The 12,788-nt window shown below is 46.4% G+C and overlaps 1 protein-coding gene across 2 annotated transcripts in view; it reads right to left on the bottom strand.

The window, feature by feature from the left end:
* The window catches only part of IGBP1 (immunoglobulin binding protein 1), a 28,241-nt gene extending 15,905 nt beyond the window's left edge, over window positions 1-12,336 (bottom strand). The window contains exons 1-3 of one of the 2 annotated variants that reach the window (XM_035028694.1): window positions 11,679-12,336; window positions 11,025-11,315; window positions 1,349-1,544 (exon numbers count right to left, since the gene is read on the bottom strand). In XM_035028694.1, coding sequence (XP_034884585.1) covers window positions 1,349-1,544; window positions 11,025-11,315; window positions 11,679-11,869 — 678 coding nt within the window. In that variant the 5' untranslated portion in view covers window positions 11,870-12,336. The remainder of the gene's footprint in view (window positions 1-1,348; window positions 1,545-11,024; window positions 11,316-11,678) is intronic. The other variant, XM_035028693.1, reaches the window with a different exon arrangement.
* Window positions 12,337-12,788: the final 452 nt, after the last annotated feature.

Raw genomic sequence — 12,788 nt, 5'->3', positions numbered from 1 at the left:
CTTGGCTTTATAATCTTCCCCTCCAAAGAAGGAGATTCCAAAGGCTTTTTCCATGGTCCAGCTAAATCCCTTGAGCTGAATCTGAAGTCCCTTTCCTCAGCCTGGCCTTGAGTGCTAAAGCAGAATCATTAAGACCCTTCTTCTAAAACCCCCTTCCGATGTAACTATGCAATTAATTGTCAAGAACCCATCCAGGTTTTTAGAAGAGGGTGTTCCTAAAGGCAAGGGGGAAAGAATGTGTTGGTAGTTTTCATATAGTGGCGTATAGAAATGTTTGAAGGAACCCTGGCTATCCAGGGGCATGAGGAAACAAAAGTATGATCAGAGAAAAGGTGTTCACTTGGTTGTAGCTTCATCACTTCCAGAGCCAATCCCCATACCAAATAAGAGAACATTAAACAACAACAACAACGAACAGGGCAGGGGAGGACCCAGAAGAGTCCAGCCTCAAAATGTCCAAAAGCCATTCACCTAGATATGCTCTAGGGGCCTTATGGCCTTAGAATACTAATTGCTTATTCTTGGATCCTTTAACAGGAGGAGCAAGGTTGATGTTACCAGGAGGCCTAAGCTCCTGGGCTAATTAGTACAAATCAAATTAGGAAGAGGTCTCTCTGAGGACTTAAATAAATGCCTGTGGAGAGCTGATAAATTCAACTCAATCCATGTTTGTATCCTGAACCAAAAAGTAAGTGGCAGCAGAGCCCAATCTTCTGAAGCAGCAGCTCCAAAACAGGGTGATGATTTTCAAAGACAGCCAAAGCTGTGTCACACCAGGTTTTCTTTATCAGTATACCCAACATTTTGTGTATGGAAAAGTCCTTCTGTGTCTCATACTTGGGGGATCTAAGGGTGTGAGAGTGCATCACTGTGTAAGGTTAAATTCGGATTCCTCCTCCCAACCTAAATATATTCCCGATCGTTCCTTTTATCTTCTTCCTTCTACTCTGTTCTCTCCCTCCTCCAGTGCCACTTTCTCTCTCTGTTCCCATCCCTTTCCTCTTTCTCCTTTGGTTATTATAGTCAAGCACAGATTTTAAAGGCCCACCTTCCTATGCATTCCTTCAGCACTCAGGACGTCTCACAGCCCAAACCAATTTAGGTCACAAAATTACACATGGCTAGAAGTGTGTTACAGGTCAGAGAGCACTGGGGAACACTACTGCAAGCTAGAGAGAAGGCTACCCTGGTGAACCTTCAGCCTTCCTCCACTAAGCTTAATGAGGACAATGATTTTAGGGAGACTTAAAACTTAAAAAGGATTTTAGTTTGATCGTTCTCCTGTAGAACATTCCAATCTCTTGACAGTAGCTTCTTGAGCTATATGATAGGCAGCGACCAGGCTTACCTCTGTTGAGGAGTCTTTTTCTCTCAGGATCTTCATCTCCTGGTCAATGCTCTCAATCTCTTCCAAGCTGATACCAATCCACCTTCGAAGGTGAAGGAGGTAATATTCACGAACACGCTCATCATCTGCTTGACCACTTTCCACAGCAGATTTCAGTGCAGACAACCTATGCTCCAATTCCTTCTTCCGCTTGTATCTGTTCCACAGAAAAGCATTGCCCATGAAGTTAAAAATAAAGAGGTATTCCTTCAAAGAAGGCCACAATAAGAGTTTACCTTTGCCAAGTGACCAGGCGGTAAGTATGCCGGTTTCCATTTTGGCAAAAATACAGATTCTATACTCCTGAACTCATCACCAAGGCTGCAAGTCCTCAAGAGTGCCAAGGCAAGGAAGGGATCAGCTGGGGCTGCGAAAAACCTTCTGAAGCCAGAAAAATACAGAAGTAACCTGATCTGAGCAACTCCTCCCATCATCTTTAGAGATGGGAGTCCTGCAATAATTTTAGTATGTCAACCCTTACTAAGTTGGATACTTAGTATCAATGTCCATTGGGGAACTGCCACTTCAAAGAGTCACAGAATCTTAGGGGTTGTTTACCTGCCACCGACACAGGGATTCCTTGGGAAATAGCCTAAAAAAAAGTGGTCATCTCTTCTTCCTCTTCTGGGCAAAACAATCTTAGCTCTTCTGGCTCATCCTTTTACTAAGGGAATCATATTGTTTGAACCAAGGAAACACTCTCTTTTATCGTATTTTTCTCAAGGACAAGGTGCTATATACTATGTGCTTTTATTTGTACGATCATATTTTTTTTAAAGTAAGCTTTACACCCAACATGGGGCTTGAACTCATGACCCTGAGATCAAGAGTCACATGCTCTACTGACCGAGCCAGCCAGGTGTCCCCTGGCTCATCCCAATATAAAGACTCACAACCATCCTGCCTGCCTTTTCCAGGATGCATTCATTCATCTGAAAAGTATTTACTAAGTACCTATTATGGGACAGGCACTGTTCTCAGTGCTGGACACAAAGCGGTGTAGACAAGAAAGTCCTTGCTCTCCTGAAGCTCTCGTTCTAGTGGAAACCAACAAAAAGAGACGATGAATCGGGTGGTGGTAAGCCATGAAGAAGCAAAAAGCAAGGTAAAGTGGACAGAATGATGGCACAGAAGCAGAAGTGCTATTATATACAAGGTGATCAGGAGGAGGCGACGTTGGAGCAAAGACTTCAATCAGGAAGCAAGCCATGCCAATATCTGAAAGAGGGTTCTCAGGGGGAAAAAAAGAAATGTGATGGTCCTGGAGTGGGAGAGAGCTTGGCTTGAAGTGTTTGAGAAATAGAAAGTAGGCCAGTGTGGCTGGCATGGAGCAAAGAAGAATGACAGTAAATGAGGTAAGAGAGGTAGCCAGGGATACAATTTGTAGAACCCTGTAGGCTGTAAGACCCCAAATATCAAATACCATGATATTTTGAGACAGGAAAGCCACTGGAAGCTTTTGAATAGAATACTTGATATGAATAGAGTGACATGAAAACTTTTTTTATATGGGCCACTCTGGCTGTTGTGTGGAGTGCAGACTGGGGGGGAGGGGAGGCAAGGATGGAAGCAGAGAAATCAATTAAGAGGGTATTGCTACAATCTAGATGAGAGACAGTGACTTGAAATAGGGAGGTGGTGAGATGTGGATGTATTTAAAATATAAAACAGATGTATTGGATGTAAGGGCTTGAGAGAGAGAGAGAGAGGAGGAGAGAGAGAGAGGAGTCAAGGAAAAGTTCCACAATTTCCAAGAGAAGTCTTTTGAAATACCTATGACTGGAACCCCACTCTAGATCTCCAGAATCAGATGCTCCTCTGCAGGTGTTCACTAGAATCTGGAGTTCTTTTTTTTTTTTTTTTTTTTTAAGATTTTATTTATTTATTTGACAGAGAGAGAGCACAAGCAGGGGGAGCTGCAGGCAGAGGGAGAGGGAGAGGCAGACTCCCCGCCGAGCAGGAAGCCCGACGCGATGCTCGAACCCAGAACCCCGGGATCATGACCTGAGCTGAAGGCAGACGCTTACCCGGCTGAGCCACCCAGGCGCCCTCGAATCTGGAGTTCTTAACCTGAGGTCCACGGACAGAGTCTGGGGGGAGGGGGACCTTGAATTCCCTGAAATTTTATGCAGAATTCGACTTTTTTTTTGGCCTGGGAGAGGTCTGTAGTTTTTATCAGATTACCAGCAAGGTCTATGACCCATGAAAAGTCAAGAACCACTGCTCTGGAGACATTCTTTATTATACCAACTTTTTAGGCTCTTCTGATCCTTTGACCCAACACGTGAAACAGTTTATATGGTGTTACAAATAACCGTCACAACACCATCATCAGTAGTCTCTGAGCAAAACACCACAAAGATAAACTCCTAGCTCACAGATGCTATTATAGATATCACTTGAGAATGTTTAATTCTGGTCCCACTCCTACCCCAGCCCTCTTTCCTGGCTGTACCTACAGCAGGAAAGAAACCCTACCAGGGCCTTAGACTGTATAAAATCCAAGGTAAATTCTGGGTCAGTCTACCGGTCCTTTGAATAAGGTCCTTGTGCTTCCTTTCCCATTCTCTGCACGCTCGCGGTCTAACCCCATTCATGGACTGCTTCTTCACTTCCTCGCTCCTGTCATCTTTGAAACTTTAGCTCCTCCACTCCTGCTTTTTTTTAGGCCAGTGTTTTTTAAACCTTTTGGTCTTAGCCGAGGAACCCTTTCTTCTTAATGAGAACTTATTTGGAACTCCAATAAGTAATAAACAGATCAAAATCCACCTTGGTTAAATCAGAGGAGGGCTCCCAACATCGCTCCTACCCAGGCATTGGGGTGGATTCTTAGAGCTCCAAGGAACAGATTGAAAACCACTGTCCTAGACCTTTCATTACTGTTCTCGATTTCCCATGGTGAGCCATTACATGAAAACACTCCCTACCACCTTAGAATCGCCAACGCCTGTCACCCTTCTGACTCTGGACAACTTGACCCATTCCCTTTTTCTGTTCTCAAGCTGCTGCAGAGAGCTAACGAATTATAAATTTGTGTCAAATGAGTCAACAACAGATTCAAATGGTCAAACTTTGGCCGAGCAGTCGGGTCACTCATGCTCAGCTCTCCTTCTCTTCATCTTTTGTGGATTCCACGCCACCATCACACTCACCAGATGGCCAACCGACAAGAGAATTCAATGTCCCTCTTTACCTTAAAATCTCTGTAGTTTCACCCTTCCTCATCTTTAAGGAGCTAACGCTGTCTTTACCAGGGCAAGGTCTTTACCATTCCACTTTTGCTATCGATCCTGTCCCTACCCACATCTTGCCAGGCCTCACTCTGTCAATCAGCGGGCCATCAGCAAGCAGTTACAACTTTTCACTCTACTGGTGCCTTTCCCCTATCCTAGAGAACACCTTCCCTCAATCCATGTTCTATCCTTTCAAATGATCACTCTTCTCTTTTCTGTGCTATAGTGGAGAGAACTGGGAATTTGAAGACCCAAGTTAAAATCCTAGCCTGGACACTTGTGAGGTGTGTAACTTTGGAGAAGTAAAATTCTCATAACCCATTTCCTTAGGTCTAAAATAGAGATAAGAAGATCTGCTTCCTGGGGTTAAGAGGATCACATGGAACAATACACATGAAAGTACTTCATAAGCAGCAACAGAATGCAGATACTGTCAGGGGATGGGAAGGAGGAGGCCAGGAAGGGCTAGGCGATGCCCCATATCTATTAAGTGGAGGAAACAGGATTGGCCACTCCAGGTCCATCTGACTCCAAAGTCCAGGCTTTATGTGCAACACCATATTGCTTCCATTTTTCTGATGAACACTACCTGGTCCTCCCAAGATGCTTCAAGTACCTACCATGATCCACTTACTGGGCTGGGTCCCAAGATACGACGATACAATTAGGATAGTAAAGATGCAATGAGTCCAGGTCTCTGACCTTTAGGAGTTTCAAGTCTAGAGAATGACAGTTACACTGTGATAAGTAACACAAACTAAGTGCTACCGTATCTGGGAGAGGGCTTGACAGGGAGAAATTTCAAAGAGTGTAAGACATTTGCTCTCTCTCTTCTCCAGGCTTTTATAAGCACCTTGTTGAGTCTCTGAGCTCTGATTGCTCTTCCCTTCCTCTTTCTTCTCCCTTAACTTGCCCCAAGCTTTTATCCTTGGCTTTTTTTCTCTCTACATATTTTTCCTCAGCAATCCATATCCACCAAAGCTCCTAAAGATTTAGCACTAGCCACCAGTCTCCTAAGTTTTAGTTACATTTCCATCTGTCTATGGATATGTACCCAATTGTGACTTCAGAATCTAAGTTCAGTAAGGAGAATACCAGACTCATTGCTTACCCAGCTTCTACTTCTCTGTTTCTGTCACAAGAATGGAGGTGCAGTTACTCCACCAGACTCACGCTCTCATAGATGGGAATCAGAGTAGAGAGGATATGTGAAGAAGATGTCCATTGACAGATGAATGGATAAAGAAGAGGTGGTATATATATACAATGGAATATTATGCAGCCATCAAAAGGAATGAAACCTTGCCATTTGCAACGACGTGGATGGAACTGGAGGGTATTATGCTGAGCGAAATAAGTCAATCAGAGAAAGATGTGTATCATATGACCTCACTGATATGAGGAATTCTTAATCTCAGGAAACAAACTGAGGGTTGCTGGAGTGGTGGGGGGTGGGAGGGATGGGGTGGCTGGGTGATAGACATTGGGGAGGGTATGTGCTATGGTGAGCACTGTGAATTGTGTAAGACTGATGAATCACAGACCTGTACCCCTGAAACAAATAGTACGTTGTATGTTAAAAAAAAAAAAAAAAGGGAAGAAGATAGCAGGAGGGGAAGAATGAAGGGAGGGAAATCGGAGGGGGAGACGAACCATGAGAGACTATGGACTCTGAAAAACAAACTGAGCGTTCTAGAGGGGAGGGGGGGTAGGGGGATGGGTTAGCCTGGTGATGGGTATTAAGGAGGGCACGTTCTGCATGGAGCACTGGGTGTTATATGCAAACAATGACTCATGGAACACTACATCAAACACTAATGATGTATGGTGCTTAACAAAATGATGCCCCCCCCCCCAAAGAAATGGGTTTTGAGAGAGGATATACCATTTAGGTGCTTTACGTAGGATGGCCTCAGTACGTAAAGTCGTGACGTGGGGGAGGAGGGAGGACTTACAGAAAATCATAAAGGATCTCAACAATGCGTTTTCTTTTTTCTTTTTAATTCTTATGTTAATCCCCATACATTACATCATTAGTTTTAGATGTAGTGTTCCATGATTCATTGTTTGTGCATAACACCCAACAATGCGTTTTCTAATCATATCAATGCTTCTTGCAAAAGTAGTACCTTTGACAGCTGTCACTTCATTTTTATCTCTTTTCCCAGCTGAAGTACTATTATAACATGGTAATTTGTCTTTCTGCCTCTCTCTTCCCTTTCAGGATTCTACACACATCACTTCCTTCTGCAGATCTCTGACCATAGTACTCTCTGCTTCTGCCAAACGACTCTTCTGCATGCCCTGTACATACCTCAAGTTACCCTGCCATGGGCTGTTGCTCGTTATTCCTCCTGCTTGTCAACAATCAATGTTTCTCAAGCACCTCCTATGTGCCAGGCCCTGTGCTAGGCATACCACAGTGAACAAGACAGAAACAGCTCCTGCCCTCAAGGAGTATACATTCCAGGAGAAGAGAGAGACAAAGCTCAGGAAGACAGAAAAATGAAGAGCACTTCATGCAAAGAGAACATGTACCAAGACTGTAGAAGGAGGGAGCTGCGTCTGTGCAAAGGACTGAAAGAAGGCAACTGTGGCTAGAATCTAGTGAACAAGGTAAGACTGAAGAGAAGCAGGTGCCAGATTGTGCAGGGCCTTGGAGTTGGCGGTCTGGCCCTCCCAGGTGAAGTGCTAGTGGCCCACACTGAGGTAGGACAGTGGAGGTCCAGAGAAACAGGACATCAGATTCATTCTGTAGCTAGAACTGGCAGGCCTTGCTGCTGGACCGGATGTGGAGAGTCAGAAGGGAGGAACCGAGGCTGACTCCTAGCTTCTGGCTTAAACACCCTGGTGAATGGTGGTGCCACTCACTGAGATGGTGAAGACCTGGGTGTGGGGGCACACTGGGGGTTAAAAAGCCAAGGGTTCAGTTTAGGCCATGTTAAGTTTGAGACGTCTGTGAAACATCCATACAGGGTGTTAGAAGGATGAGTCTGAGGGTCAGGAAAGGTCTGGGCTAGTGATGTAAATGTGGGATCCATTAGCATAAAGATAACACTATTATCTTGTCTGGCAGACATTTAAAAAAAAAAACGTTCAAAGACCAAGCTTTCTAGCCAAAGAAATGCAAATAAAAACAATGAGATACCTTTTCTGGTTTTCCCAATTGGCTTTTCTAAGTGTTAACATCTAAGACCAGGGCAGTGGGATATATTCTAAAACTCTGTTGCTGTGGATAGCAATGTTGCTACCATCAAGAGTCTTAAAATATTCAAACCCTTTGATCTAGTCACTGGTCCTTCTAGAAATCTATCCTACGGAAACAGTGACAGATGCAGTTAATGATGTCTGTTCATAATACTACTTAGAAGAGCAAAAACAAAAACAAAAGAAGACCCCAACCTATACATAGTCTAAGTAGTTGACAGTAAAAGATTAGTCTGAATAATGATGGTACAACTGTGGGATGGAAAATTATGCAACCATTAAATAGCATGGTTTCAAGAGACATGGGGAAATGTTCACAATATAATGTTAGGTTTGAAAAGGATAAAAAAACTATATATATACAGTATTACTCCAAACTTATTAACTATAATAACTATGTATCTGGAAGGAAATACACCAGGAAGTTAACAAAGATCATCTCCGAGTGCTAGGATTGAGGCCTTTTTAATTTTAAAAATACTGTTTTTCCAACTTTCTACAATGGCTATTATTACTTTTACATTCAGGAAAATCTGTGATTTCTGTTTTTAAGTACAATTCAAGGCTCATCTCACATGCATTAGATGCTGAAACCTCGTCCTCATCCCTCCTGCTCACTCCCTGGTCTTTCTCTACAACCCTGTATCTCTATGGCATTTACAGTCCTCTATTGGGGTGTACTATAATCATCTGGATACCAAACTCACTGTTTAAACTACCTGTTACAGGGGCACCTGGGTGGCTCAGTCGTTAAGCGTCTGCCTTCGGCTCAGGTCATGATCCCAGGGTCCTGGGATCGAGCCCCGCATCGGGCTCCCTGCTCGGCGGGAAGCCTGCTTCTCCCTCTCCCACTCCCCCTGCTTGGGTTCCCTCTCTCGCTGTCTCTCTCTGTCAAAAAATAAATAAAATCTTAAACTACCTGTTACAAGCCAGTGGGCTGCTCCCATCTTACAAAAGACAGGATGCTGAATTCCACTTCCTATCAGCCTATCCCATTTCCTCAAAAATTATTCACTGTCACAAACTAACCCTGAACCATACTTCATTATTCTTTTACAGACCATTACCACCTGAAATTCCATTATTATTTACCAGCTTACTGTCTGTCTCCTCCACCAAAATAAAAGCTTCATGAGGGCATGGATTTCATCTGGTTCTCCATTACTTAGAACAGTTCCTGGCCCACAAGAAAGGCTCAATACATATTTGCCATATGAATGAATCGATTTTCGGCTCTTTAGCCCAGACCTCTCCCCTGAGCCACACACTACCAGATCCATCTATGTGGATGACTCCTAGACACCTTAAATGCAACATGGCTCAATACTGAATTCATATGCTCTCCTATCCCGATTTGTTCTTCCTCTTCTATTCCCCATCTTAATGAGTTCCACAAGCCATGCGCCTATGACAGACACATGGACATCTTCCTTGTTGCCTCCATCTACCCCACCTCCCAGAACTAACTGATCACCAGGTTTTCTGCAGACTCAACCCTTCTAAATAAATATATCCCCCTCATCTCTTCTGCCATTGCCGTAGTGAGGCCTTGTCACTTGTGACCTAACTCCGTCACACTGCTTCCTAACTGCTGTCACCGTGTGCTAGTCAAAATGCAAACATGACAACGCTTCTCTTTACAAAACCCCCAAACCAAAAACCTCCAGTGGAACCCAGTCACCAACCAACGTTTAGGTTCTTTAGCATGGCCTACTAGTAAATGACATTCATATAGTATTAACTATGTGCCAGATGCTGTGCTGTTTTATGTGCTCTATCTTTTTTCTGTTTCTTAATCCTACAAGACAGGTACCCTTATTACTTGCACGTGATTTCACACATGAGGAATCCTGAGGCTCAGAGAGGTGAAATGAGTTGCCCAAAGTCCACTGGCTTATACGTAAAGCTGGGTCTCAAACCCAGGCCTCTGCCTCCACAACCTGTAGTCAGCAGCGAAGACAGAACAATAGCTGACTGTGAGTACTTACTGCATCCGCCACTGTGCTAAGTGCTTTTCGCGTATTTCTCTTTTCATCTTCAAAACTACTTTATGAAGAAAGACCTATTATTATCCAATTTTTACAGCCGGGGAAATTAAGGCACCAAGAGATTAAGCAACTTACCTAAAGTGAGAGTGATTAAATGGTGGAACTGGGATTCAAGTCCCTCCCCAAGTTCTTAGCAGGAGGGCTGTTCCTTCACCTTCCTCACATCCCAAGCTCTCCTTGGTCCGGACCCCACAACATTCTTCAGCATCATTCCTTCTCCTTCTCCACCCACCCCCCTTCATGTTCCAGCCTCATCTAATCGCTTACTTGTTTCCCCACCCCAGCACTGTGCTCTTCAATGCCCCTGTGGCTTCACTAACACTACCAGCTCTGCTGGCTAATGCCCTCCTTTCCTCTTCCTCCAAATAATATTCCTATTCACCCTTAAACAACTCGCCACAGGAGCCATCTATTCCAGGGAGCCTTCTCCTCTCTCCTGCTCCCTCTTTGGTCAGGTTTCCTTTCTGTCTGCTCTCACAGTACCCGTGCATTTCTTTATCACATCATTTTATATTGCTACTTTGCTTCTATACCTCTTTTCCTCACCAGACTATATCCTCCTCCAAGGTGGAGACCACCCATACTTATTTTAGCTCCCCCACTCAGTTTGTATCTCCAGTGCCTACAGTAGCTCTTAGACACTGTGAGCACCCATTCCATGTTTTTTTTTTAAGACTGAGAGTAAGCAACTTGTTCAAGGTCACACGATGGAGCTGTGCTAGGACTAAGATTAGTTCAGGATGTTACACACCTGATCCATTACTCTGTTTGAACAAAACTTCTCACTCAGGGGATCATCAATGGATTATAGCTACAAGATGTCGTGCCGTTCTGAGATATCTACCCCACTGTACATATGAATAATGCTATGCTGCGATGTGGGAAAAAACTGGGAGACACTATGCTAAACTACATTCTGTTGTTGGCAACCACAGGGGAGCAGGGGTGTGAAGGTTAGGTATGACCGTCTCAACAAAAGCAGGGGCTTCTTGAAAAACTCAAGAGGGTTGACTCTCATCAGGTCCTAATGCTCAATAGGAACCAAAAGAGTGACAGACACCACTGTTCCCCTCCCTGCCCCCCAAAACATGCACCCCGCCCCAACAGCACTGCCATTGGGCAGTCCTCAAATTATAGCTATTGACCCACCTCTCTATTTTAGCCTGTCTTTGAGATGCCATATCAGCGAGGCTAGGATAGGCCATGGAGGAACCAGCAGTGTTATCAGTTGAGTTGTCCTTGGCTTTGGGCAGCTCAAACTCTGCCACATGATAGTACTGGCACTGAATTAAGTAGTTTAAAAAGTGTTCTCGAGCCCACTGCAAATGATCTAGACGCTTGCTGGGGTTGACTTGTTTCATGGTGAGCGCTCCTTGAAATGCTGGCACCATCAGGTACTTCAGGTCGGTGGAAGCAATCTCTTCCAAATCTTCATTTCGGCTGGAAAGAGCAAAGAGGAGGCTGTGAAGCCTGGACGGGCATTCGCCCTCACTTCCTGGGGGAGGGGAGAGGGGGGGCTGCGGTGGGTGTGTGGAGGGAGAAGGCGGGAGGAGTGAAAGTGGCTGGCCGCTCACACCCAGTGCCTATGCAAACAGCCAACACTAGGGAGCCCAGACGTGGGATATCAACCATCTCGAAGGCAGGTGGAGAATGTAAACAATGTACATAAGATCGCAGTGGGAGGTAGGAATAAAAGGTTCCTAGGCCTTCCGAAAGGGTCTCCTCCACCCGGGCTCAATGGCTCCACCCCTGGTAACCATTATTACCTCCATTCTCAACCGTTAGTACCCTGGCCCCCATTACCTGAACAATTCGAGTTGCGATAACATTTCGGCAGCCTTCTTAAGGAGGTCTAGTCCCTTGACCACCTTTTCCTGGATCACTCGGGAACCGGTGGGTTCAGTCGCTACTTCCACTTCGTCTAGAAGCTGTTTGCTGGTTTCGAACAGCTCGGGGAGCCGCGGCAGCAGTAACTCGTCTTCAGCTGTTGCCATCTTGGGGGAGGGAGGAAGGCGGAAGACCTCACTTCCGGGGTCAAAGGTAAACTTGGTAAAGGCGAGCGCGGCGAGCGGGATCGAAACCGGAAGGAGCGCCGTATTGGTCCCGTCGCTCCATGGTTACCAAAGCGGCAAAGGACTTCCGGGAGCCGCTGCTCGCCGACCCTGGCAACCGGTTCCACAGACTCAGTTTGGCTGGCTGCTGCCTGTCGCCAAGTAGTAGGCGTCCGCTGCAAGCAAGCGAGCAAGCAGGCACAGCCCGGCGTGCTGTTTTATTGCGGGTCGCTCCTCGTCGCCGACGCCGGGCTGGGAAGTTCCGTGGGCTCTGAGCTTAGCCCCCGGCGGGACCAGCTTGAATTCGGAGCGGGCGCGGGCACGCCGAGGGAGCCGGCCAGGCGCGCGCCTTAGCTCGCGAGGCGCCCCCTCGGTTGAGGGGCCGGGGCCGCCAGAGGCTCCCAGCCGCCACGCCGCTCCCCGGCTGCGGGCCTCTGCGCGCGCGAGTGCGAAGTGCCCGTGGCGCCCCCCTCCGGCTGCCGGCCATCCAGCCGCTACGGCCCCGGCTCCTCCCAGACAGTCCTCGCCCGCCCTCTTCCCCTTCACGTCATCCCTCCTGCACGCTCGCACATCCTGCACCCCTGCGTCCTTTCGGCCTGGCTCCCACGCACGCCCACCCCTCCGTCAAACACCCCTGCGACCTGCTCTTACACACACACACACACACACACACACACACCCGGCTCCCACACACGCCCGCCCCTCCGTCAAACACCCCTGGGGCCCGTCCTACACACACACACACCCCTCCGTCAAACACCCGGCTCCCACGCACGCCCACCGTCTGTCAAACACCCCTGCGGCCCGCTCCTACACACACACACACACACACCCCTCCATCAAACACCCGGCTCCCAGACAT

This window comes from Mirounga leonina, unplaced genomic scaffold (assembly GCF_011800145.1).
Source record: "Mirounga leonina isolate KUSES-001 unplaced genomic scaffold, KU_Mleo_1.0 Mir_204, whole genome shotgun sequence".
In the NCBI taxonomy this organism is placed as follows: domain Eukaryota; kingdom Metazoa; phylum Chordata; class Mammalia; order Carnivora; family Phocidae; genus Mirounga; species Mirounga leonina.
The sequence above is the reverse complement of the archived record's forward strand: the minus strand, read 5'-3'. Positions and strand labels throughout refer to the sequence as shown.